A 27,999-nucleotide genomic window follows, 5' to 3' on the forward strand; every position below is an offset into this window, starting at 1 on the left:
TAGAATAAACACACATTTAATAGGCACAGATGTAGTACAATCTTCACATTTATGTCTCCTATATGAACTTTGATGTGTTGGCTCAGGACAGGTTTGTTGAGAAATACCGAGAATGCAGAACAAGTTGAAGGTGAAATGAGTATTGAATAGATTATAATGAGGATTTTAACCTTATGATGTCAGAATGTCTCTGTTTTAATCCCATGTGTCAGTTTTCAGTCCTTGGGTGGTCATTATGGATTAGCAGCACCTAAGATATAACCAAGTCATGACATGTGGATGTGGAGCAGCATTTGTAAACTTCCAGTCAAAAATCCATTAAATAGTTTATAAAATAAATTTGCTTTTCAGCACAAATAGACAATGTAACCACTGTGGATAGTCCTCGATCAGAAACAGACGTACAATTAGCTATGACAAAGGTGAGCACATTGTTTATGGCTCTCTAGGAAATCTTTCACAAGTGTGCCAGTAACTGTGAAACCCCTGAAATGGGCATACATGTGATGTAATGCAGACCTTCTCACACTGCGAAGCAGGTCTCACTGGGGAGGTGTCCCAAATAAATGAGAAGCTTTCACATAAGAGACAGTAGCAGAGGCTATTATTTTTTTTAACATAGAAGTTGCCTACAGGACTTTTGTGCAACTGTATAGGTGTGGTACATATGACATGTCCACTCCTGATCTATGGTATCAGTATTGTTATTTCTAATATAAACTGAAAAATATATTGTTGTTTCTTCTACTCTTACTACTAGTAAATTTAGATAGAACTAGCTATTAACATGAGGTGTGATGGAAAGACATTTCCATGGACATTTTTATTTATGCTTGATCTCAGTCATTTTTGGAAAAAAGTTCTATTTGTACAAAATATGAGACGGAGTAAAGAATTTCTCCTTGTAGGGGCACCTAGTAGGAGTAAGGAGTCTTACAGGCCATGCAATGCTCCTCTGGAAAAAAGGGTATGCAAATTTGCCCTCTTTCAAAAAAAGAAATAAAAAGGGGAGTTTTTAATGCCACCAGATGTAAGATAGCTATCCTACAAATCAATGTTCAATCTCCTAGAGGAGCTCTGCCTGGCCTATAAGACTCCTTACACCTAGCAGGCGGTCTCCCACAAGGAGAAATAGTAACTCCCGGATCCTGTCGAAGGCCTCTCAACCAGATAAGCCAGTTCTCTCTGCCCCTCACAGATGGCAATCACCCCGAAACGGCTGTCTGAAGATGAGGGACTGGCTTAGGTATAATCCTAAATGATGTCTCAAGACCTGCTTAAGACGTGGAACATTGACTTATAGGATAGCTACCTTTCATCTGGTGGCATTAGAGGCTCAGCTTCTCTTCTTGTTGGAAAGAGGGCTAATTTGCATAGAAAATATTGGAGTACATATGGTTTGAGCATTCCAATAAGGAAATGTTTCAGAATATTTGTATTTATGGATATTCTCGTGTCACTGCCTAGTTGAAGGCATCTATGTTGGTCCCATGTTCATATGTACCCGCATTGCTGGGAAAAAAAATTAATATATGCAAATGAGCTCTAGGAGCAATGGGGGCATTGCCATTACACCTAGAAACTACACTTTCTCTGCAACTGCCTGTCCTCTGCACTTTGATTAACAGGGCCAGGCAGGCGTGATGACATTTACACATGAACATGGGACCAACACAGATGCCTTCAGCTACCAAGCACACATGCAACAGGTCAGCCAGTTTCATAGGTACAAAGCTGTTGACAGATGCCCTTTAAAGGGGTTCTCCAGGAATTAAGAAAATGAAAATACTTAAATATTTATACTTAAATTTATTATAAATATATTCCCAAATACCTTTCATTAGTTATAAAGTCTTATTTTGTCAAGGGAGCAATCATTAGGAAAAATAAAATGGCTGCCGTCCCATTAGTACACACAAAACCTGTCCATATCACACAGGAAGACAAGTTACTTCACAGCGCTGAGCTCTGTCTCAGCTTCTCTGTACTTCATGTCTCCTCATGAAGTTCATTCCTATAGAGTCTGAAGTTCTTATCAGCTGTATTCAGGATCATAATCCCTGACAAACAGAGCTGAGAGGAGGATGAGGCAGCTCTTTACCTCAGTGTTATGAAATAACTCGCCCTACTGTGTGAATAGGACAGGTTTTGTGTGTTCTAATAGGAGGCAGACATTTTATTTCTCCTAATGATTACACCCTAGACAAAATGAGCCTTTATAACTAATGAAAGGTATTTGGGAATATATTTATAATAAAGTAATTTTTTACTATTTTCAATCATTTTATTTTCTTAATTCCTGGAGAATCCCTTTAAGGTCAGTATTCATCTCTATGTACGTGCAAAGGAAAAACATCATGTATATTGGGGTTCACATAAGTCAAGTGTACTCACCATCTCCGGTCTCAGCTGTCCGATCTGTCATTTCTATCTTGTAAATCATATAAGCATCATAACAGAATACTCCTACCAGTAGGAATCCAAAGAGCTGGAAAAGGACCAAATGAAGGCGTTAGAGATGTTAATGGAGAATGTCTTGGATCACACCAATTAGGTGCTATAAAAAAATAATAATATATATATACAGTCCTGTGAAAAAATTAGGACACCCTTTGAAAGCATGTGGTTTTTTGTAACATTTTTAATAAAAGGTTATTTCATCTCCGTTTCAACAATACAGAGAGATTAAAGTAATCCAACTAAACAAAGAAAACTGAAGAAAAGTCTTTTCAAGATCTTCTGTAAATGTCATTCTACAAAAATGCCTATTCTAACTGAGGAAAAAGATAGGACACCCTTGCCCCTAATAGCGAGTGTTACCTCCTTTGGCTGAAATAACTGCAGTGAGACGGTTCTTGTAGCCATCTACCAGTCTTCGACATCGGTCTGAGGAAATTTTACCCCACTCCTCAATGCAGAACTTTTTCAGCTGTGAGATGTTTGAGGGGTTTCTTGCACGTACAGCCCTTTTCAAGTCACCCCACAGCATCTCAATGGGATTCAAATCTGGACTTTGACTTGGCCATTCCAGGACTCTCCATTTCTTCTTTTTCAGCCAATCTTTGGTTGATTTACTAGTATGTTTTGGGTCATTGTCATGTTGCATGGTCCAGTTCCGCTTCAGCTTTAATTTTCTAACTGATGGTCTCACATGTTCTTCAAGCACCTTCTGATACACAGTAGAATTCATCGTGGATTCTATGATGGTGAGCTGACCAGGTCCTGCTGCAGCAAAGCAGCCCCAAACCATGACACTTCCACCTCCATGCTTCACAGTTGGTATGAGGTTATTTTCTTGGAATGCTGTGTTTGGTTTACGCCAAACATGTCCTCTGCTGTTGTGTCCAAATAATTCAATTTTGGACTCATCTGTCCAAAGAACATTATTCCAGAAGTCCTGGTCTTTGTCAACTTTATCTCTGGCAAATGTCAGTCTGGCCTCGATGTTTCTCTTGGAAAGCAAAGGTTTCCTCCTTGCACACCTCCCATGCAAGTTAAACTTGTACAGTCTCTTTCTGATTGTAGAGGCATGTACTTCTACATCAACAGTAGCCAGAGCCTGCTGTAGTTCTCGAGATGACACTTTAGGGTTTTTGGAGACCTCTTTTAGCATCTTGCGGTCTGCTCTTGGGGTGAACTTGCTGGGGCGACCAGTCCTGGGCATGTTGGCAGTTGTTTTGAAAGCCCTCCACTTGTAGACTATCTTCCGGACAGTGGAATGGCTGATTTCAAAATCTTTTGAGATCTTTTTAAATCCCTTCCCAGACTCATAGGCTGCTACAATCTTTTTTCTGAAGTCCTCTGACAGCTCTTTTGCTCTCACCATGGTGCTCACTCTCACTTCAACAGTCAGGAGCACACCAAACTAAATGTCTGAGGTTTAAATAGGGCAAGCCTCATTCAACATGCAGAGTAACGATCTACTAATTATGTGCACCTGGTGTGATATACCTGTGTGAGATCTGAGCCAATTTAAGAGGGAATACATGTGAGGGTGTCCTATCTTTTTCCTCAGTTAGAATAGGCATTTTTGTAGAATGACATTTACAGAAGATCTTGAAAAGACTTTTCTTCAGTTTTCTTTGTTTAGTTGGATTACTTTAATCTCTCTGTATTGTTGAAACGGAGATGAAATAACCTTTTATTAAAAATGTTACAAAAAACCACATGCTTTCAAAGGGTGTCCTAATTTTTTCACATGACTGTATATATATATATATATATATATATATATATATGAATTTAGAAAAGTGTATTCTATATTGTTGGACGTGAATCTCTTCCTGCAGACACTTCTCTAAACTTTTAGAATTGCTAACTTGTGTGAAACAGCACCAAATCCTTATATTAAGAGACCTTTAGGGTGTCCTAATTAGCACCAGGGAGAAAAGAGTAAATATTAGATGACTACCGCTGCTATCTGTATGGACACAATAGGCAGCAATAAGAAAGAAAGTGTTATGTGTTTATGTGTTATGAAGCCTTTTATTGAGAATTCAACAAGACAACAAGCTAATAAGGAAATGTGTGAGGGTCTCTTGCACATTGCCATGCTCCACTGCATAGTTACCTGTGCCCATGCGCGAGCCGGTCTGAAATCAAATGTGGTCATCGGGAGCAGGCAGTTCCGGGAACAGCATGATGAAGGCCCCCGGCGGCTGTTCCTGGAACTGCCTGCTCCCGCTGACCGCATTTGATTTCAGACCGGCTCGCGCACGGGCACAGGTAAGGGCTTACCTGTGCCTCGCCGGACTTGTGAGAAAAGATGGCAGCCCGTATGTGTTCGCGGGTGAACAATGCGAACTGGCCATCACTGGTGGTGAATATCTCCAAAACACTGTGTCGTACAGCGCAACATATGGCACCACCGACACACAAATTGTAGTATTCATGAGACCATACACTCGATTTATGCTCAAGAATGCACTTCCGGTCTTATTAAGCACCTCCGGACCGCCTAACGCAGATGTGTGGTCCGGAGGTGGCAGCCCTGCGCAGAGTCACGCATATATGCGTCATCTCGCGAGGGCCGGGATTTCCTGTGAACGCGCACGCGCTCACAGGAACGGAAGGTAAGAGAGTGGATCTCCAGCCTGCCAGCGGCGATCGCTCGCTGGCAGGCTGGAGATCCGAATTTTTTAACCCCTAACAGGTATATTAGACGCTGTTTTGATAACAGCGTCTAATATACCTCCTACCTGGTCCTCTGGTGGTACCTTTTGTTAGGATCGACCACCAGAGGACACAGGTAGGTCAGTAAAACACTACACTACACCCCCCCCCGTCACTTATTAACCCTTTATGAACCCCTGATCACCCATGATCACCCCATATAAACTCCCTGATCACCCCCCTGTCATTGATCACCCCCCTGTCAGGCTCCGTTCAGACGTCCGTATGATTTTTACGGATCCACGGATACATGGATCGGATCCGCAAAACACATGCGGACGTCTGAATGGAGCCTTACAGGGGGGTGATCAATGACAGGCGGGTGATCACCCATATACACTCCCTGATCACCCCCTGTCATTGATCACCCCCCTGTCATTGATCACCCCCCTGTAAGGCTCCATTCAGACGTCCGCATGATTTTTACGGATCCATGGATACATGGATCGGATCCGCAAAACACATGCGGACGTCTGAATGGAGCCTTACAGGGGGGTGATCAATGACAGGCGGGTGATCACCCATATACACTCCCTGATCACCCCCTGTCATTGATCACCCCCCTGTCATTGATCACCCCCCTGTAAGGCTCCATTCAGACGTCCGCATGATTTTTACGGATCCATGGATACATGGATCGGATCCGCAAAACACATGCGGACGTCTGAATGGAGCCTTACAGGGGGGTGATCAATGACAGGCGGGTGATCACCCATATACACTCCCTGATCACCCCCTGTCATTGATCACCCCCCTGTAAGGCTCCATTCAGACATCCGCATGATTTTTACGGATACATGGATACATGGATCGGATCCGCAAAACACATGCGGACGTCTGAATGGAGCCTTACAGGGGGTGATCAATGACAGTCGGGTGATCACCCATATACACTCCCTGATCACCCCCCTGTCATTGATCACCCCCCTGTAAGGCTCCATTCAGACGTCCGCATGTGTTTTGTGGATCCGATCCATGTATCCATGGATCCGTAAAAATCATGCGGACGTCTGAATGGAGCCTTACAGGGGGGGTGATCAGTGACAGGGGGGTGATCACCCTGATCACCCCCTGTCATTGATCACCCCCCTGTAAGGCTCCATTCAGACGTCCGCATGTGTTTGGTGGATCCGATCCATGTATCCATGGATCCGTAAAAATCATGCGGACGTCTGAATGGAGCCTTACAGGGGGGGTGATCAGTGACAGGGGGGTGATCACCCTGATCACCCCCTGTCATTGATCACCCCCCTGTAAGGCTCCATTCAGACGTCCGCATGTGTTTTGTGGATCCGATCCATGTATCCATGGATCCGTAAAAATCATGCGGATGTCTGAATGGAGCCTTACAGGGGGGGTGATCAGTGACAGGGGGGTGATCACCCTGATCACCCCCTGTCATTGATCACCTCCCTGTAAGGCTCCATTCAGACGTCCGCATGTGTTTTGTGGATCCGATCCATGGATCCATGGATCCGTAAAAATCATGCGGACGTCTGAATGGAGCCTTACAGGGGGGGTGATCAGTGACAGGGGGGTGATCACCCTGATCACCCCCTGTTATTGATCACCCCCCTGTAAGGCTCCATTCAGACGTCCGCATGTGTTTTGCGGATCCGATCCATGTATCCATGGATCCGTAAAAATCATACGGACGTCTGAATGGAGCCTTACAGGGGGGTGATCAATGACAGGGGGTGATCAGGGAGTCTATATGGGTGATCACCCCCCTGTCATTGATCACCCCCCTGTCATTGATCACCCCCCTGTCATTGATCACCCCCCTGGTAAGGCTCCATTCAGACATTTTTTTGGGCACAAGTTAGCGGAAATTTTTTGTTTGTTTTTGTTTTTGTTTTTTCTTACTAAGTCTCATATTCCACTGACTTGTGTCAAAAAATAAAATCTCACATGAACTCACCATACCCCTCACGGAATCCAAATGCGTAAAATGTTTTAGACATTTATATTCCAGACTTCTTCTCACGCTTTAGGGCCCCTAAAAAGCCAGGGCAGTATAAGTACCCCACATGTGACCCCATTTCGGAAAGAAGACACCCCAAGGTATTTGCTGAGGGGCATATTGAGTCCATGAAAGATTGAAATTTTTGTCCTAAGTTAGCGGAAAGTGAGACTTTGTGAGAAAAAAACAAAAAAAATCAATATCCGCTAACTTATGCAAAAAAAATAAAAAATTCTATGAACTCGCCAGGCCCCTCATTGAATACCTTGGGGTGTCTTCTTTCCAAAGTGGGGTCACTTGTGGGGTATTTATACTGCCCTGGCTTTTTAGGGGCCCGAAAGTGTGAGAAGAAGTCTGGGATCCAAATGTCTAAAAATGCCCTCCTAAAAGGAATTTGGGCCCCTTTGCGCATCTAGGCTGCAAAAAAGTGTCACACATGTGGTATCGCCGTACTCAGGAGAAGTTGGGCAATGTGTTTTGGGGTGTCATTTTACATATACCCATGCTGGGTGAGAAAAATATCTTGGTCAAATGCCAACTTTGTATAAATAAATTGGAAAAGTTGTCTTTTGCCAAGATATTTCTCTCACCCAGCATGGGTATATGTAAAATGACACCCCAAAACACATTCCCCAACTTCTCCTGAGTACGGCGATACCAGATGTGTGACACTTTTTTGCAGCCAAGGTGGGCAAAGGGGCACATATTCCAAAGTGCACCTTTCGGATTTCGCAGGCCATTTTTTACACATTTTGATTGCAAGGTACTTCTTACACATTTGGGCCCCTAAATTGCCAGGGCAGTATAACTACCCCACAAGTGACCCCATTTTGGAAAGAAGACACCCCAAGGTATTCCGTGAGGGGCACGGCGAGTTCCTAGAATTTTTTATTTTTTTGTCACAAGTTAGCGGAAAATGATGATTTTTTATTTTTATTTTTTTCTTACAAAGTCTCATATTCCACTAACTTGCGACAAAAAATAAAAGATTCTAGGAACTCGCCGTGCCCCTCACGGAATACCTTGGGGTGTCTTCTTTCCAAAATGGGGTCACTTGTGGCATAGTTATACTGCCCTGGCAATTTAGGAGCCCAAATGTGTGAGAAGTACCTTGCAATCAAAATGTGTAAAAAATGGCCTGCGAAATCCGAAAGGTGCACTTTGGAATATATGCCCCTTTGCCCACCTTGGCTGCAAAAAAGTGTCACACATCTGGTATCGCCGTACTCAGGAGAAGTTGGGGAATGTGTTTTGGGGTGTCATTTTACATATACCCATGCTGGGTGAGAAAAATATCTTGGTCAAATGCCAACTTTGTATAAAAAAATTGGAAAAGTTGTCTTTTGCCAAGATATTTCTCATTTTCCGCTAACTTGTGACAAAAAATAAAAAGTTCTATGAACTCACTATGCCCATCAGCGAATACCTTAGGGTGTCTACTTTCTGAAATGGGGTCATTTGTGGGGTTTTTCTACTGCCTGGGCATTGTAGAACCTCAGGAATCATGACAGGTGCTCAGAAAGTCAGAGCTGCTTCAAAAAGTGGAAATTCACATTTTTGTACCATAGTTTGTAAACGCTATAACTTTTACCCAAACCATTTTTTTTTTGCCAAACATTTTTTTTTATCAAAGACATGTAGAACTATAAATTTACCGAAAAATTTATATATGGATGTCGTTTTTTTTGCAAAATTTTACAGCTGAAAGTGAAAAATGTCATTTTTTTGCAAGAAAATCGTTACATTTCGATTAATAACAAAAAAAGTAAAAATGTCAGCAGCAATAAAATACCACCAAATGAAAGCTCTATTAGTGAGAAGAAAAGGAGGTAAAATTCATTTGGGTGGTAAGTTGCATGACCGAGCGATAAACGGTGAAAGTAGTGTAGTGCAGAAGTGTAAAAAGTGCTCTGGTCATGAAGGGGGTTTCAGCTAGCGGGGTTGAAGTGGTTAATTGACTACCTTTAATGATAATTTTTGTAGTTATCATTGAAATGAATCTATCAGGCTAAAAGTTTGTGCCATCAGACAAGTCTAATAGTTGTAAGAAAAAAATGTCTGGATCTAAGCCCTTATTGAGCAATAATTTGCAATCATCATAATAGGATCAAAAGTCTGCTATTAACAAAATTCTTTATGTGCATAGGCGTCCTTACTTTACACTGTATATGTGCATAGAGGCACAACATTTATATCTGAGTGTGCTGTTTTATATATCCAAAACCATAAACAACTAAGCAGTCTACCTGCATATAATAGAAATGCATACTTCCACACCCATGTAGTCGAGCTTCATATTTTTGACAGGTGGTGCATTGTTAAGCAACGTAAGCAAAGATTGAATGCTAAAATGACTGATTTGAGTGAAGCACATTCCCTCCACCCCTTCAAGGAAGTGTGGCCAAAGGAACACGGGGAGTTAATCCTCATTGTGACATTGCTCTGTGTTCATATGTACTGAATTGGAAATGTTAAAATGATCAATTTACACAAATTAGCATGTACAAGAATATATTTTGACTAGCCCACTATACCTACAACCTATAGCATATTTAGATTAACAAAGGGCTCTCGTTCTTATCATGTAAAAGTGTAATAGTGTATATGTAAGGCCTCATGCCCGAACATACGTATTTTGCGGTCCACAAAATACCAATACCTTGTTCATTTCACAATTTCCACAGGTCCCATTGTAAAAATGCCTATTCTTGTCTGCAAAATTGAATTTTTTTTTGGGGGGGGGGGGGGGTGGGGGGTGGACATGCTATGTGCTGCTTGCATTTTTTGCGGCCCCCATTCAAATGAATGGGTCCGTAACCAATCCACAAAAAATTTGCATCAGAAACGAAAAGGAAATACGGTCATGTGCCTGCGGGAGATAAGTCCAGGTTCACAAAACAGTAAACACTAATACCAGCTACAGGTTTCACTGGTGCTGCAAATCAAAGAAAGGAGGAATTCAAAAAAGTTGCTTTTTTATGGATTTTTTTCTATAACATGTTCTTTAGTTATTTCCTCAAATATCTAGCAATACTGATATCCATTAAATATTATAACGATAGGTGAAAAGGTTCTACTGGTCACATAGACTGCTGTTGGCGCATACTGTACCTCTGAATTTACACAGATACAAAGAGGTTTTTTTTCTCATAGATTCATAAAAAAAATCTCTGTGGAAAAAAGTGTGATGTTCCATCATATGTTCTCCCCCAGATGGAGTTCGTACGGGAGCATGATATGGACTCCAAGGCCCTGATTTATGAAGATTGGTGTGCACTACTACGGTTTTGGTAGGGTATGACGAGATGCAGGCCTTGTCATAAATGACATGCCTCCTCCGACAGTCCATCTACCCGACTGAAATCTATGGCAGCTCGGAGCGGCCGCAGATTTCAGTCATCATGGCAGTTTGTGACGTAAAAATTGATGAAGGTGCCGGGGTTGATGGCCTTGTCCACACCCTGCACTCAGCACGCCCCCTTTTCAGAAACTGGTGAGGGAGGTGTAAGAATACCAGTTGCAACTAAAAACAAAAAGTTATTTAAAAGTTATTTAAAAAGTCACAAATCTGGGGTTTTGCAACTTTTTTAAGCTTAAAAAAGGCATAGGAGGACTATTGAAGCCTCCCACCAAGTACGTTTGTACTGGGTATGTTCATGTGGCTTTGTCATATACATGAATCCTAAAAATTCTGTAGGAAAGGCCTATCACCACCTTCATTTGAAGGTGATTAAAAGGGGTTATCCAGAAATTATTTTATCCTATAATGTTGTGGTCCATGTTGCAATAAATTAGTTTCAAATAGTTTTTTTTTTTTATTCCAAACCTTTTCCCTGCTCCAGACCAGCACCACAAGACCTCTTCTGCCTGTTTGCTTCTACATCTCGTGCTGTATCGATGTGAGTCTCCCCCTTCGGAAGGTACAGCCATCAATGTACATGTTGTCATCAATGATGTTATGTACATGGGCTGTCTGCACATGTGTGGAAACTGCTTAGCACCCATGCACCTTGGGAACCCTCTTGTGTCGTTGCAGGACCATCCTTGTGAAATGTAGTCAACAAGCTCTGGGGTGTAATTGGTGGGTTTTGTGCTTGCATGTGGGTGTAGTGGGTGGGTCTATAGTCCAAGCTAAGTGGAATATCGGGAAGGAACTGGAGGGCGGAGGAGAGGTGTGTAGTGTTAGGAGGCAAACAGTAATGGAGAACAGGCACCCAGCGGCTTTGGCGCCCACTCCATGTTGACTTTATTCTTGATGCTCTTAAAGGGAGTGTCTACCTTCAGCAATCAACCCGTATCTCAAATACCACAGGCCTTCACAACAGTATTATGTCACAAGTAAAGTAACAGAGGTGCATGAAAATACTTACAGCTGCTGTAATTGCTCCTCCATCTCCTGAACTCCGTGCAGCAGCTACAATTGAGACCACCACAAAAATGACTGCGGCTGAGACACAGCGCATGAAATCCTAAATGCAACAGAGGGCTGTATCAGTACTAATGGAGACATTTACATTATTCATTTGCAGGCGATGTAATATTAAAGTTTATAGTATTTACTTTACATGGTGCATTTTATCAATGAGATAAAAGCAATTTGTTCTAAGTATGTAAGGCATGGTTCCCATAGTTTTATCACACAGGAAGGGAACAACATTGCTAATACAATACAAATTAGCACCATATTTCATTGCAGTGTTATTATACCTGTCAACTTCATTAAAGGGAACCTGTCAGGTTAAACATGGTGTTTGAGCTGCAGGTATGCTGTCATAGAGCAGGAGGACACGTGAAAAAAGAGGACGAGGTTAACAAATGCTACCTGGGTCAAAGGTATCCCAAGGGTAGTGTTAGACCAGAGGCGCCAAAGGTGATGGTAGTGGAACGGATTTGGAAGAGTAAAAGAGATGGGTTACGGGAAAATAGAGAAGGCAGCTGGAAATAGTGCTACCAAAGCTATGCAAGGATAGAGCAGGTGGAGCTGACTGATCTATAGTTTTATGGGAACTGATTCACTGATAGCTTGTGTTTCATTCATTTATATTCCTGCACATTCTGTGCTGTGAAGTCCAGGAGCCGGTCCTATCAGTGATTGACAGCCTTCCCTCTATGACTGTGTATACAGAGATAGCTTGTATTTCATTCATTTATATCCCTGCCCATTCTGTGCTGTGAGGTCCAGGAGGTGGTCCTATCAGTGATTGACAGCCTTCCCTCTATGTCTGTATATACAGAGATAGCTTGTGTTTCATTCATTTATATCCCTGCCCATTCTGTGCTGTGAAGTCCAGGAGGCGGTCCTATCAGTGATTGACAGCCTTCCCTCTATGACTATGTATACAGAGATAGCTTGTGTTTCATTCATTTATACTCCTGCCCATTCTGTGCTGTGAAGTCCAGGAGGCGGTCCTATCAGTGATTGACAGCCTTCCCTCTATGACTGTATATACAGAGATAGATTGTGTTTCATTCATTTATATTCCTGCACATTCTGTGCTGTGAAGTCCAGGAGGCGGTCCTATCAGTGATTGACAGCCTTCCCTCTATGACTGTATATAGAGAGATAGATTGTGTTTCATTCATTTATACTCCTGCCCATTCTGTGCTGTGAAGTCCAGGAGGTGGTCCTATCAGTGATTGACAGCCTTCCCCCTATGACTGTATATACAGAGATAGCTTGTGTTTCATTCATTTATATCTCTGCCCATTCTGTGCTGTGAGGTCCAGGAGGCGGTCCTATCAGTGATTGACAGCCTTCCCTCTATGACTGTATATACAGAGATAGCTTGTGTTTCATTCATTTATATCCCTGCCCATTCTGTGCTGTGAAGTCCAGGAGGCGGTCCTATCAGTGATTGACAGCCTTCCCTCTATGACTGTATATACAGAGATAGCTTGTGTTTCATTCATTTATATCTCTGCCCATTCTGTGCTGTGAGGTCCAGGAGGCGGTCCTATCAGTGATTGACAGCCTTCCCTCTATGACTGTATATACAGAGATAGCTTGTGTTTCATTCATTTATATCCCTGCCCATTCTGTGCTGTGAAGTCCAGGAGGCGGTCCTATCAGTGATTGACAGCCTTCCCTCTATGACTGTGTATACAGAGATAGCTTGTGTTTCATTCATTTATATTTTTGCACATTCTGTGCTGTGAAGTCCAGGAGGCAGTCCTATCAGTGATTGACAGCCTTCCCTCTATGACTGTGTGTCATGGTCTTACCTCCTTGCTGTTCTCCTTCGTTTGACATGTGCTGGCGGCCATCTTGGTTTCTGGGTTTCTTGTAGCCTCCCACCCTGCGGCTCCTCCTTCCCACTGGGAGGAGCTGGATGCCTAGCTCATATATATAGGAGGTCTGTGGCTTCAGTTCCCTGCTTGGTCCTCCTGTGCTCACATGCTTCTAAAACTGCTGCTGCTTCTGGTTCCTGATCCTGGCTTCGTCTGACTACCCTGCTGATTCCTGATCCTGGCTTCGTCTGACTACCCTGTTGGTTCCTGATCCTGGCTTCATCTGACTACCCTTCTGGTTCCTGATCTCAGGTTTCGCAAGACCCTGCTTCGGTTTAGCCATCCGTTTGGACTTTTGTCTTACAGCTTTATTTTCAATAAAGCCTTCTTATTTCCACTCATCTCTTGTTGTACGTCTGGTTCATGGTTCCATGACATTAGGACCAAGCCATGAATTCTGACGGTACAGGGCCATCCTCGCTACCTACGCTGGTTGCCAGACTTGATCAGCAGGATCACCTGTTGGGTCGGTTCGCTGTGGCGTTGCAAACCCTGCTTGAACGCACGGCTCATTTAGCTTCCGTTGCCGATGGGTCGGTTGTCGCTCCTGGGCCCGCTCCTACTGCCGCTCCGGTTGTTGCGCCAGAGTCTACCCCGACACCTGTTGCTGCGCCTGCGGTGTTTCGGGGTATGACCGGTTCTGCCCCCCTTCCACAGCGCTTTGGGGGAGAGCCAACTCAGTGCCGAGGTTTCCTTAACCAGGTGGGCATTTACTTCGAGTTGCTGCCACATGCCTTTCCTACTGAGAGATCAAAGGTGGGCTTCTTGATCTCGCTGCTCTCGGACAAGGCCTTGGCCTGGGCCAGCCCTTTATGGGAGAACAACAATCCGGTGGTTGCCGAGTTTTCCGGTTTTGTTGCTTCTCTTCGGGAGGTATTCGATGTGCCGGCTCGTGCTGCCTCTGCTGCGAAGCTCCTTATGTCCATCAGACAGGGTTCACGATCCGTAGCTGAATACGCCATTGAGTTTCGTACCCTGGCAGCAGAGGTGGGCTGGAATAATGAGGCTCTGGTCGCTGCTTTCTCTCATGGTCTCTCGGATGCCTTGAAGGATGAGGTTGCAGCTAAGGACCTACCTGTGGAGCTCGAGTCTCTTATTTCTTTCCTGATTTTGATTGACACCAGACTCAGGGAGAGACCTTCCTTTCAGGAGAGCCTGCGGAGGCCTTCTAACAGATTGGCGCCTACGTTTGCTGTCCCACCCGTGCCTCCCTCTCCTCCCACGCCTCCTGGGGATGACTTGTCTGGGGGTGAACCCATGCAGCTGGGGTTTGCTCGCCTGTCCGAGGGGGAGAGGGTACTCCGGAGACGCGAGGGCCGATGCATGTACTGTGGTCTCGGTGGGCATTTTCGGTTGGCATGCCCGAACCGTCCGGGAAACGCTCGCACCTGAGATCCTGTCGGGGGCAGATCTTGGGTGGAGTCTCCTCGTCCCCGGTTTCCCGTGTTGACAAACCACTGATTACTGTTGTCCTCTCCTGGGTCGGGGGCTCGGTGACGACCCAGGCGTTGGTGGACTCTGGTGCTGGTGGGTTGTTCATTGATAGTGTGTTCGCTGCCGCCAATTCCATTCCTCTGCAGCCTCGAGGTTCCCCACTGGCTCTTGAGGCGATAGACGGCAGACCCCTTCTGCCGCCACACGTGACTCATGAGACCCTTCCAGTGGGGATGGGCATTGGTGCCGTTCACAGAGAGTCGGTCTGTCTCCAGGTTATTTCGTCTCCACACTACTCGGTGGTCTTGGGGTACCCCTGGCTCCAGAAGCCTAATCCGACTTTCGATTGGAGATCGGCCGAGATCCTCTCGTGGTCACCGCAGTGTGGGGCTAGTTGCATCCATGGGCCTGTCAAGTTGCTGTGTACTTCCTCGGACTCTCTGTTGCCTCCTGAATACGAGGAGTACCGGGATGTATTCGATAAGGTGCGTGCGGTTGCCCTACCTCCGCACCGCCCATACGATTGTGCCATAGAGTTACAATCTGGTGCCGTTCCTCCTCGTGGCAAAGTCTATCCACTGTCGGTAGCGGAGAATGAGGCCATGGAGGAGTACGTGAGGGAGGCGCTTTCACGCGGACACATTCGCAAATCCTCGTCCCCGGCAGGGGCTGGATTTTTCTTTGTGAAAAAGAAGGGCGGTGAGTTGAGGCCTTGCATCGATTACAGGGGTCTCAATCGCATCACGATCAAGAACGCTTACCCGATACCCTTGATTTCCGAGCTGTTCGATCGCCTCAAAGGGGCCACGGTCTTTACCAAACTCGACCTGAGGGCGGCATATAACCTGGTAAGGATCAAGGCGGGCGATGAGTGGAAGACCGCGTTTAACACCAGGATCGGTCATTATGAATCCTTGGTTATGCCCTTTGGGTTGTGCAATGCGCCCGCAGTCTTCCAGGAATTCATCAACGATGTTTTCCGTGACCTGTTGCAGCAGTGTGTGGTGGTCTATTTGGATGACATCTTGGTATATTCTGAATCCATGGAGGCCCACATTCTGGATGTCAGACGAGTGTTGCAACGGTTACGAGAGAACAAGCTGTTCGGTAAGCTTGAGAAATGCGAATTTCACCGATCCCAGGTAACCTTCTTAGGTTACATCATTTCCGCTGAGGGGTTCTCCATGGATCCTGAGAAGGTTTCGGCTGTCTTACAGTGGCCCCAGCCCAGTGGTCTTCGTGCCCTGCAGCGCTTTTTGGGCTTCGCCAATTATTATCGGAAGTTCATCAGGGACTTTTCCATGCTAGCCAAGCCTCTCACGGATCTGACCAGGAAGGGCAGTAATCCCCAGGTCTGGCCGCCCGAGGCCATCCGAGCTTTTGAGGCTCTAAAGTCCGCCTTTGTATCGGCTCCGATTCTGTCGCATCCCAACCCTGGGTTGCCGTTTGTCCTCGAGGTGGACGCGTCTGAGACGGGAGTAGGCGCCCTCCTGTCTCAGCGTAGAACACCAGAGGGTCCTCTGCTTCCTTGTGGGTTTTACTCCCGGAAACTGTCTTCCGCGGAGTGCAACTATCAGATTGGTGACAGGGAGTTATTGGCCATCGTGCAGGCCCTTAAAGAATGGAGGCACTTGCTCGAGGGCTCGGTGGTTCCGGTTCTCATCCTGACGGACCACAAGAATCTGACCTACCTCTCTGAGGCCAAGAGATTGACACCACGTCAGGCCAGATGGGCTCTGTTCTTGTCACGTTTTAATTACGTGGTCTCCTACCTACCCGGTTCCAAGAACATCAGCGCGGATGCCTTATCACGGCAGTACTCCGAGCTGTCCGGGGAGGAGTCGATTCCGACTTCGGTCATACCTCCGAATCAGATCCTGGCCGCCATTCGCACCAGCCTGACCTCTCCCCTGGGTGAGCAGATTTTGGCGGCTCAATCTGGTGCTCCCTCTGGGAGACCCAACGGCAGGTGTTTTGTGCCTGAGGAGTTGCGCACTCGGTTGTTGCAAACCTACCATAACTCCAAGGCCGCGGGGCATCCTGGAAAGAATCAGCTGTCCTGGGCTGTTTCACGTCTGTTCTGGTGGCCTTCTCTACGTTCCGACATCGCCGCATATGTAGCGGCATGCTCCGTTTGTGCCCAGAGTAAGTCCCCTCGGCACCTTCCGTTGGGCCTTTTGCAACCCATAGCCACCGGGGAGCGTCCATGGTCACACCTGGGGATGGATTTCATTGTGGACCTCCCTGCATCCCGAGGCCATACGGTCATTCTCATGATAGTGGATCGGTTTTCCAAGATGTGCCACTGTGTACCTCTCAAGAAGTTACCCTCTGCACAAGAGTTGGCCTCGATTTTTGCCAGGGAGGTCTTCCGGTTGCACGGTTTGCCCAATGAGATTGTGTCGGATCGGGGGAGTCAGTTTGTGTCCAGGTTCTGGCGCGCCTTTTGCTCCCAGTTGGGGATTCATCTCTCTTTCTCATCGGCCTACCACCCTCAGTCCAATGGGGCCGCAGAACGATCCAATCAGGCCTTGGAGCAATTCCTTCGTTGCTATGTCTCCGATCACCAAGACAATTGGGTTGACCTCCTGCCTTGGGCTGAGTTTGCCAGGAACACGGCGGTGAACTCTTCCTCTGGGACGTCTCCCTTCATGGCCAATTATGGGTTCCAACCTGCCGTGTTACCGGAGGTATTCTCTCCCCAGGATATTCCGGCTGTGGAGGATCACCTTTCCGTCCTACGTGCTTCTTGGGTACAGATCCAGAGGTCCCTTGAGGTCTCTGCGCAGCGCCAGAGACTCCAGGCTGATCGCAGACGAGCGCCCGCTCCTTCCTACCAGGTCGGAGACCGCGTATGGTTGTCCACCCGCAACCTCAACCTTCGAGTGCCCACTCCCAAGCTGGCGCCTCGCTTTGTTGGTCCCTTCCGAGTGCTTCGCAGGGTAAACCCGGTAGCCTATGCCCTTGTGCTTCCTCCTGGCATGCGGATCTCCAACGTGTTTCATGTCTCCCTCTTGAAGCCACTGGTGTGTAATCGTTTCACTTCCTCGATTCCTCGGCCTCGTCCGGTCCAAGTGGGCAATCGTGAGGAGTATGAGGTGAGCAATATCCTGGACTCACGCCTGGTCCGCGGCCGGGTGCAGTTTTTGGTCCATTGGCGTGGTTATGGTCCAGAGGAGCGTTCCTGGGTTCCCTCCGCAGATGTCCATGCTCCTGCCTTGCTCCGAGCCTTCCACACACGCTTCCCTCAGAAACCGTTCCTTACTCCGCAGAGGAGGGGCCCTTGAGGGGGAGGTACTGTCATGGTCTTACCTCCTTGCTGTTCTCCTTCGTTTGACATGTGCTGGCGGCCATCTTGGTTTCTGGGTTTCTTGTAGCCTCCCACCCTGCGGCTCCTCCTTCCCACTGGGAGGAGCTGGATGCCTAGCTCATATATATAGGAGGTCTGTGGCTTCAGTTCCCTGCTTGGTCCTCCTGTGCTCACATGCTTCTAAGACTGCTGCTGCTTCTGGTTCCTGATCCTGGCTTCGTCTGACTACCCTGCTGATTCCTGATCCTGGCTTCGTCTGACTACCCTGTTGGTTCCTGATCCTGGCTTCATCTGACTACCCTTCTGGTTCCTGATCTCTGGTTTCGCAAGACCCTGCTTCGGTTTAGCCATCCGTTTGGACTTTTGCCTTACAGCTTTATTTTCAATAAAGCCTTCTTATTTCCACTCATCTCTTGTTGTACGTCTGGTTCATGGTTCCATGATACTGTGTATACAGAGATAGCTGTCAATCACTGATTGGACCGCCCCCTGGACTTCACAGCACAGAATGTGCAGGAGTATAAATGAATAAAATACAAGTTTTACTGAATCTTTTCCCACAAAACTATATATCAATCTGTCAGCTCCTCCTTCTCTATAAAATGTTGCCTTCAGAATAATTTACATTTTCATGGTGACAGGTTCCCTTTACATGCTACAGAAAATTAAAAGGGTTGTCTAGGATTTCAATGTTGATGGCCTGTCCTCAGGATAGGCCATCAATATCTGGTCGGCAAGGATCTGGCATCCCACACCCCTACCGATCAGATGTTTCAGAGTAGCTCCTGTGTCAGCTGTTCCCACTGAAGAACAGCCTATTTTGGTACTTAAATGGGTTGTGCAGGATTTTGATAATGATGACCTATTCTCAGGATAGGCCATTAATATCAGATTGGAAGGGGTCTGACACCCCCAGCAATCAGCCGTTACCTCGTAGCTACTCTGAAACAGCTGCTTAGTGGAGGTGTGGGGTGTTGGACCCCAGCCAATCAGATATTGATTGCCTATCCTCAGGATAAGCATGTTAATGTTAAAATCTTGGAAAGCCCTTTAAGCAGGATAAACATAGTTGTGTATTTTGCAATTTCTGTTAAATTCACAATTTAATTATATGTAATTACATTTAGGGTCTTTTTACATGGGTCAATTTCAGAACCTGACAGGAAGTGTATGTATAAATTAATTATCATTCGTTCAAAGGGCCTTTTACACACGCAATGTTCCTCATTCAGAGTTCATATTGTTGACAGCACATTGTAATAGACAATGGATGTGGACCCACTGTGCTTGTTGGTTTGACTTTAGGCTTTTCCTGAGGGCATTGCCTTTGGGGTACCCTGGTTTTCACCCTTTAACCCTTATACAGATCTGGTTTTCACTCCAGGGGAGTCACCAGGTCACTACCTCTTGGAATAGTTGAGGTATAGCTGGCAGCTGACCCATGGGGGCAAGAGACACCAGGTGCATAACACCAAGGGATCAGTCTATACTCCTAGTCAGAAAACGGGCCATGATCAGAGCAGGCAGAGTACATTTAAAGGGGTTCTCCAGGAATGAAAATATTATTTTATAATAAATATATTTACAAATACCTTTCATTACTTAGAATGGCTCGTTTTGTCTAGAGAACAATCATTAGGAGAAATGAAATGGCCGCCGTCCTATCAGGACACTCAAAACCTGTCCTAATCACACAGGAGGACAAGTTACTTCACCACAATGAGCCATAGTGCTGCCTCATCCTCCTCTCTGCTCTGCTTGTCAGAAATCATGATCCTGATTACAGGTGAATCTCTGTAGGAATGGAGATGATGAGGAGACATGAAGTACAGAGAGGAGGGTGGGGATGTGGCTAATGAGCAGCAGCACTTGTTTACAGTCTCCATTACCACAGCCCCGCATTACCACAGTCTGTCCAGTCTCCTCATGAACTAAACTGCTCAGAGATTCAGCTAAAGTTCTTATCTTTAATCAGGATCATAATCCCTGACAAGTAGAGAGGAGGAGGAGGCAGCTCTTTACCTCAGTGTTGTGAAGTAACTTGTCCTCATGTGTGATAAGGACAGGTTTTGTGTGAACTAATGAGACAGCAGCCATTTTATTTCTTCTATTGATTGCTCCCCAGAAAAAACAAGCCATTATAAATAATGAACGGTATTTGGGAATATATTTATAAAAAAGTAATATTTATGTATTTTCATTTTCTTAATTCCCGGAGAATCCCTTTAAGTTTGAAAATAGTCCAGAGAGCAGGGCAGGTGGCTCAGGGTAAACGGGTACAGGTCAAGTCAGGCTGCAGAGAAACCAGGAGACGGGCAGACATCGTTACACGGGCAAATGGATATAGCTCTTTTACAAGGTCAAGCAGACAAGAGGACCTCACGGGATCTGTACAGACCTATTGCTTAGGCAACCACTGAAGGAATCAATAGGGTATACAGTATATAGGAGCAGCGGATTAGCATTTGGACACAGCCATGAAACAGCTTACAGAGCAGGAGAAGATTAATCCTTGTAGTGTTGCAGACTGAGGTTCAAAGAATACAAGTCCTAATATACACAGGACATTGATACCCTGTCCTGCTGCCAGAGTGCTGGAACCACAACAGAGGGTGAGACAGCAGCAGACACAGGTCGCCAGCGTAAACTGCTTTTAGATCTTTGTTTCAGTTGTTTCTGTGATGTAGTGAAATATAATTACACGCACTTCATAAGTTTCAAAGGCTTTTATCGACAATTACATGACATTTATGCAAAGAGTCAGTATTTGCAGTGTTGGCCCTTCTTTTTCAGGACCTCTGCAATTCGACTGGGCATGCTCTCAATCAACTTCTGGGCCAATTCCTGACTGATAGCAACCCATTCTTTCATAATCACTTCTTGGAGTTTGTCAGAATTAGTGGGTTTTTGTTTGTCCACCCGCCTCTTGAGGATTGACCACAAGTTCTCAATGGGATTAAGATCTGGGGAGTTTCCAGGCCATGGACCCAAAATGTCAACGTTTCGGTCCCCGAGCCACTTAGTTATCACTTTTGCCTTATGGTACGGTGCTCCATCGTGCTGGAAAATGCATTGTTCTTCACCAAACTGTTGTTGGATTGTTGGAAGAAGTTGCTGTTGGAGGGTGTTTTGGTACCATTCTTTATTCATGGCTGTGTTTTTGGGCAAAATTGTGAGTGAGCCCACTCCCTTGGATGAGAAGCAACCCCACACATGAATGGTCTCAGGATGCTTTACTGTTGGCATGACACAGGACTGATGGTAGCGCTCACCTTTTCTTCTCCAGACAAGCCTTTTTCCTGATGCCCCAAACAATCGGAAAGAGGCTTCATCAGAGAATATGACTTTGCCCCAGTCATCAGCAGTCCATTCACCATATTTTCTGCAGAAGATCAATCTGTCCCTGATGTTTTTTTTTGGAGAGAAGTGGCTTCTTTGCTGCCCTTCTTGACACCAGGCCATCTTCCAAAAGTCTTCGCCTCACTGTGCGTGGAGATGCGCTCACACCTGCCTGCTGCCATTCCTGAGCAAGCTCTGCACTGGTGGCACTCCGATCCCGCAGCTGAATCCTCTTTAGGAGACGATCCTGGCGCTTGCTGGACTTTCTTGGACGCCCTGAAGCCTTCTTAACAAGAATTGAACCTCTTTCCTTGAAGTTCTTGATGATCCTATAAATTGTTGATTGAGGTGCAATCTTAGTAGCCACAATATCCTTGCCTGTGAAGCCATTTTTATGCAACACAATGATGGCTGCACGCGTTTCTTTGCAGGTCACCATGGTTAACAATGGAAGAACAATGATTTCAAGCATCACCTTCCTTTTAACAGGTCAAGTCTGCCATTTTAACCCAATCAGCCTGACATAATGATCTCCAGCCTTGTGCTCGTCAACATTCTCCCCTGAGTTAATAAGACGATTACTGAAATGATCTCAGCAGGTCCTTTAATGACAGCAATGAAATGCAATGGAAAGTTTTTTTTTTTGATTAAGTTAATTTTCATGGCAAAGAAGGACTATGCAATTCATCTGATCACTCTTCATACCATTCTGGAGTATATGCAAATTGCTATTATAAAAACTTAAGCAGCAACTTTTCCAATTTCCAATATTTATGTAATTCTCCAAACTTTTGGCCATGACTGTACACATGGCAATGTGTTTCTGACAAATGATTTTTAGTGCAACCCATGTAAAGGGGCCCTTACATGATCCTTACATGATGAGGTATAATAATATAAATGCAAACCCAATACTTTTTCTAATGTCATACACACCATGCAGGGCCAGTTGAGAGCAGTGACACGCAGATGGTAGTGACTTGAGAAAAGGATGAGGAACATGAGAGTGATTATAAGCTCAATCAGGGGGGCTGCCAAATAGGAAGATATAGAGGCTGCAAAACAGATAAATATCACAAAGCAGAGGACCTGTGGAGAGAAGAAGAGGTGGAAGGAAATGAGGATCACGTTCGACATGACATGAAAGCACTCAAGTGCAGTGGTAAACTGCAGCAGTGATGCCCACCTGGATTAATTATTAGCAACCATTTCACTAAATTTCTTTACCCCTGCCAATATTTTTAGTGATAGCAATTAATGATTAATTGATTTAGATAGTTTATTGTTTGTTTTATTTTTTTAAAGAAATGTTCTGAAATAAATTAAATAATCCAGGGGAACATCAACTTCATTTGATCCTAGTCTTCTCTACTTATTTTGACAAGCCTGATTTTTGAAGGGAATACAAATCTTATCATTAGCCAGTGGGGGGCTAACTCTCTACACCCCCGCTGATCAGCTGCTTAAGAGATGACATGATCAGCTGCTTAAGTAGATGACATGCAGATAGACGGGCAGAGGAAAACAATGATGAGCCTGCAGCGTTCACGTGTGCACTGCTGACCCTTCAAACAGCTGATTGGCAAGGGTGTGTGGGATCTCCACAGAACTTATATTGGTGGCTCCTCCAATATTCATTGAATCAGACCTAAACATTTACTGACAAAGAGAAGTGAGAAAAATGACCTTAGCTATGTAGATTCACCTTTGGTTTCCCAACCACCATTAGCATGTAAATGAATAAAGAGATTACAGGTTGCCCTTCAAAGCAAAGTGTATTATGTCCACCCCAAACAACAGGATGTTATCCTGCTATCCTCAGCTTAAATTACTAGGAAATGACTGCTTAACACTATATAAGGGACTTTGAAGAACTATGAAGGGGTTTTCCCACCTTAGACCTCTGCAATACATATTATAGGCAGCATCGGACTGGCCCATCAGATTACTAGAGGATCCTCCTGTGGACCCAGGCTTTGATACTACAGTTGACCCAAAAGGTCCAGGAGAAAAAAAACATTTGGAGCCAATAACTTTCCACCCGCTAGGGTCTATTTCCTTTAATCAGACTCTATTATATTCTATTAATGATATGGGATTTGGACCCTTAGAATAATTTCCTCTGGTGGGCCAAATAACCCCAGTCCAACCCTCGTCATAAGTGGGGGTCTCACCTCTGAGGTTCCCATATATTAGGAGAACAGGGGTTCACTGTTCCCGTTCTGCCAGGCGAAAATAATACCAGCTGCCTATAACTAATTGCCATCCTAATTGTTGCACTATTAAAAGGATTATCCGACCCCCGAAATGTCCCCCCTATATGCCTGGGCCCCTCACATGCAATATACTTACCTTGCTCCCCAGCAACCACGTCGCTGCTCTATCTCCCCGTGTGAGGGTGAAAACATCTGGTGTCGGAGGAGGAGCCGCTAATGGCAGGCTGTGACGGGCATGAGCCTCCCTAGCATCATGGGTGACGCAGCGGCAGCCGTGAGGGGACCAGGAGCTACGTGGGTGCCAGGGATCAAGATAAATATATTGCGTGTGAGGGACACAGGCATATGGGGGGACATTTCAGGGGTCAGATAACCCCTTTAAGGTACTTTCAGCTAGGCTGACTTCAGCCTGGAATGAGCTGCGATTGACGCTCATGTAAAGAAGCTTTTACATGGCCAATGTTAGTACGTTTGTTCAGCCCCATTCGGTTTGCATATATCAGAAGCAGTGATGTGCTGTCAACCAGCGAGCATTTTAATGCTTGCATAAAGAATCTGATCAACCGATAAATGAGCGTTTGCTTGTTTGACGGCTGATTGCTGCCTTTTACCCTGGCAGATGAATAAGAATGCACATTCTTATGAACACAATCATTGTCCCAGGTAAAAGGGCCTACACTCACAGTACAAAGGAAATCTGCCCCTATGTGATTTAGGGTGAACAAGAAACTCAGCCACAAGTTACACATTATCTGGATCATCCCTTTTATGAACAGAAACTAGCTTGTTAAAAGGCTCAAGGAGAATATGCAGAGACATGTTTAATGGTAATAATTCAGTGAGGTCCTAGCATAGCAGTAATATACTCTGAGGAGGCTTGACATTGAGCTACAACAGGGACACTGGTGTATGCATTCACTTCTAGCATACACATGAGCAGTGATGGCCAGTTCGCAGTGTTCGCCAGCGAACACATGCGGGCTGCCATCTTGACTCACAAGTCCGGCAATGCACAGGTAAGCTCTTACCTATGCCTGTGCCGCGAGCCGGTCTGAAATCAAATGCAGTCACCAGGAGGAGGCAGTCACTGGCCATCACTGCACATGAGTACAAGCAGACTGTAAGGTACTACTATTACCATTTTTATAATAATCAACATATTGGGGGAGATTTATCAAAACTGATGTAAAGGAAAACTGGCTTAGTTGCCCCTAGCAACCAATCAGATTCCATCTTTAATTTTTTAGAGCTTCTTTGGAAAATGAAAAGCTGAATATGATTGGTTGCTATGGGCAACTAAGCCAGTTTTCCTTTACACCATTTTTGATAAATCTCCATTGTAAAATTGGAGCTAAAATGTAAAAAAATAAAATTTTATAAAATATATAAAAACCTAATTACTTGTAGATATATATTTCTCTTTGTTATATCGCCCAGTCATATTCCACAGCACTTTCCAGACATCACTCATTGTCCCCAGAGGGACTCACAATCTAAACTCTGGAGGAAACCACACAAACACAGGGAGAACTTACAAACTCCAATTAAGTTGTTGCCCTTGGTCAGCCACTGTGCTGATAGATATAATGATAGATAGATAATAGATAGATATAATGATTGATAGATAGATAGATAGATAGATAGATAGATAGATAGATAATAGCAATTGACAGATAGATAGATAGACAGATGATAGATAGATAATAGAGATAGATAGATAGATAGATAGATAGATAGATAGATAGATAGATAGATAGATGGATATATATGAGCTAGATAGCTAGAATGATAGCTAGATATGAGATAGATAATATACAAAAGAAGGGCAGCACAGCAGAACAAAGTAAAAGAGAAACAAAGTAAAAAAAAGTCTCTTGGGTGCCAGCGGCTGTGGGGGCGATCCACCCAACCTACTTACATAAACTGACAAGATTCCACGGCACTTCCAAAAATAATGTGAGTTTATTTCACCAGAAAAAACAGCAACGTTTCAATCCACTCAGTGGGATCTTTCTCAAGCAGTGATGATCATCATCTGGTCACTGCTTGAGAAAGATCCCACTGAGTGGATTGAAACGTTGCTGTTTTTTTCTGGTGAAATAAACTCACATTATTTTTGGAAGTGCCGTGGAATCTTGTCAGTTTAGATAGATAGATAATAGAGATAGATAGATAATAGATATAGATAGAATGATAGATAGATAGATAGATAGAAGGGCAGTGTCTCACAACGTCCAAGTGCCTTTGCTTACCAGCTCTGCCAGTAGAATACGTCCTTTCAGCGAGTTGAGAAATTCTTTATCCAGAGAAAAGCTGCTGGAGCTGTCTTCACCTTCCTGTTCACTCATCCCCAGGCAGGGGCCACAGCAAAAGTATAGAAAGATGAGAGTGATGGAGAGAATGAAATCCAGAGAAGTCGAGAAGAAGCTTACTTGGTAGATGGAGTGAGAAGGGATGGGCACTTAGTAATGTGGATGGTTGTGGAGAAAAGCTGGAGAGGATGTTAAATCTACACAGTAAGTAACAGAATTTGGATTGTTAGGAAGAAGCAGGTAGGGTTATTAAGATGTTGTATGTGATACTGGGACTAGAGGGGTTAATAATTGTAAAGTTAGATGTTAGAAAATGCAGTAAATCTAATAAACTGAAGCGGAGAGGCCGGAGATGCGGAAAGTGAAGCTTCTTCCTGAGTATCTCCTGATGTTTGCATGGATGTCTGAAGTGAAGTTGCAAATGATCCAGATTTGTGTTACAGGAAGAGGGGGAGGGAAAGAGACTCAGGGAGGAAAAAGAAGGAAAGAGACCGACACAAACAGGGTTTTTTTGTGGAGTGAAAGGTTGAGATTTCTAGAAACAGAAACAGTGCAGAAGACATGAAATATGTCCGGAAAACGGTTGGAAAAATGAGTACTAAAAGGGGCAAAATAAATGGTTTTAAGAAAATGCAGTTTCTCATTTGATTGTAAGTGTTTTGTACCCCATATATCGGTGCTATAAGCTGAGGCACACTTTAAGGCCTCTTTGCAACAGGATCCCACCTCCCACTCAACATACTGGTGGCTCCTCTTGTGACAGAGGGACATTTGAGTTCCATCATAAACTAGTATTACTGTACCAGAAAATGGAAAAAGAACCCCTGGAAAACTTCATGAGATTGAGTTGAGACTGACGAGAGTATAAACTGCTAGTGGTGCTTGGTCAATGATCACACAAGCAAGGTGGTGCACCCTTTATTTTGGGTTCTGTAGCAGGGTACATGTTGAGGCAGGGTCATAATAATATTGGGTGGCATCTTCCCTTGCTGCGATACAGGCTGCCACCCTGGCATGGTAACGGTCATACAGATGCTGTGAATCCTCCTGTGGTATGATATTCCAAGATCTTTCATCTTGGACCCGTAGTTCAGCCAAGGTGGTTAGTGACTGCTGTGCATGGGAGATCCATCCCCGATCCAGTCCCAGACATTCTTAATGGGGTTGATGATCAAGCTGAAGAGGGGGGGGGGGGGGTTGTTGTGTAGCATGGGCAGCATGTAGGAGGGTGCTATCTTGTTGGAACACAACAACTCCTGAGTCACAAAAGGCAGTAGGCCTGGTCCCACAATGTCCTGGACATACCGAAGGCTGGTCAATGGTAACTCCACAAATATCAGACAGGAATGGCAACAGTAGCTAATGGTGCCGCACACCATGACACCCGCTGCTGGTCCTGTGTGTCTCTGCACTATGCATGTTGGCAGTAGGTGCTCTCCAGCCATCCTGCAAACTCTGATATGGCCAACAATGGCAAACAATAGTGTTAAGTGATGAAAGTAGGTTCTGACATACTAAATATGAGTAGAGCAGAGTATTTCTATGCCATTTATATAATAGTAGGCTGTGTTAATTTGTGTAGTTCTGTCATATTCAACTGTATTTAACATTCAAAGTGAACCTGTCAGCACCAAAGTGGGCCATAAACTGCCAGCATTACCTTAGGTAATGTTGTTTTACATGATCATCCACCTCCGACATCTTAGACAAGAAGATTAGTCAACTGCTGAGAGATTCCCTTTAACAGCTATGTTTTCTATGACAATGACACCTCGGTAAAGCACAATGGACCCCATTAAAAGTGAGCAGGCCCATCAGACACTACTACTATCCATTGTACTATGGATCCAGCAGAGTATTGTAGCTTATGTCAGCAGATTACTAGTATTCTTACTGCACCAGCGGTGTTACTGGTTAGGCATTATCCTGTATGATACTTGCACCCAGTACAATATACAAGTACTT

General features: G+C 44.9%; 1 protein-coding gene across 1 annotated transcript; it reads right to left on the reverse strand.

The window, feature by feature from the left end:
* CMTM5 (CKLF like MARVEL transmembrane domain containing 5) lies at nt 1-27,231 on the reverse strand. Its single transcript, XM_044274376.1, has 5 exons — nt 25,975-27,231; nt 22,443-22,595; nt 11,506-11,604; nt 2,395-2,488; nt 1-250 (listed from the first exon to the last, which is right to left on the reverse strand). Exons 1-5 carry the CDS (start codon nt 26,068-26,070, stop codon nt 234-236), a joined length of 459 nt encoding a protein of 152 aa, XP_044130311.1. The 5' UTR covers nt 26,071-27,231; the 3' UTR covers nt 1-233.
* Nucleotides 27,232-27,999: the final 768 nt, after the last annotated feature.

Source organism: Bufo gargarizans, chromosome 1, assembly GCF_014858855.1.
Source record: "Bufo gargarizans isolate SCDJY-AF-19 chromosome 1, ASM1485885v1, whole genome shotgun sequence".
Lineage (NCBI taxonomy): Eukaryota > Metazoa > Chordata > Amphibia > Anura > Bufonidae > Bufo > Bufo gargarizans.

What these genes read in the sequence shown, in the direction of transcription:
- CMTM5 (XM_044274376.1), bottom strand. Translation starts at nt 26,070, where the DNA reads ATGAGTGAACAGGAAGGTGAAGACAGCTCCAGCAGCTTTTCTCTGGAT. An exon ending in CTCTCAACTGGCCCTGCATG is followed by an intron (nt 11,605 to 22,442) that starts GTGTGTATGACA and finishes TGTTGCATTTAG; the next exon opens with GATTTCATGCGCTGTGTCTC. An exon ending in GAGGAGCAATTACAGCAGCT is followed by an intron (nt 2,489 to 11,505) that starts GTAAGTATTTTC and finishes GTCCTTTTCCAG; the next exon opens with CTCTTTGGATTCCTACTGGT.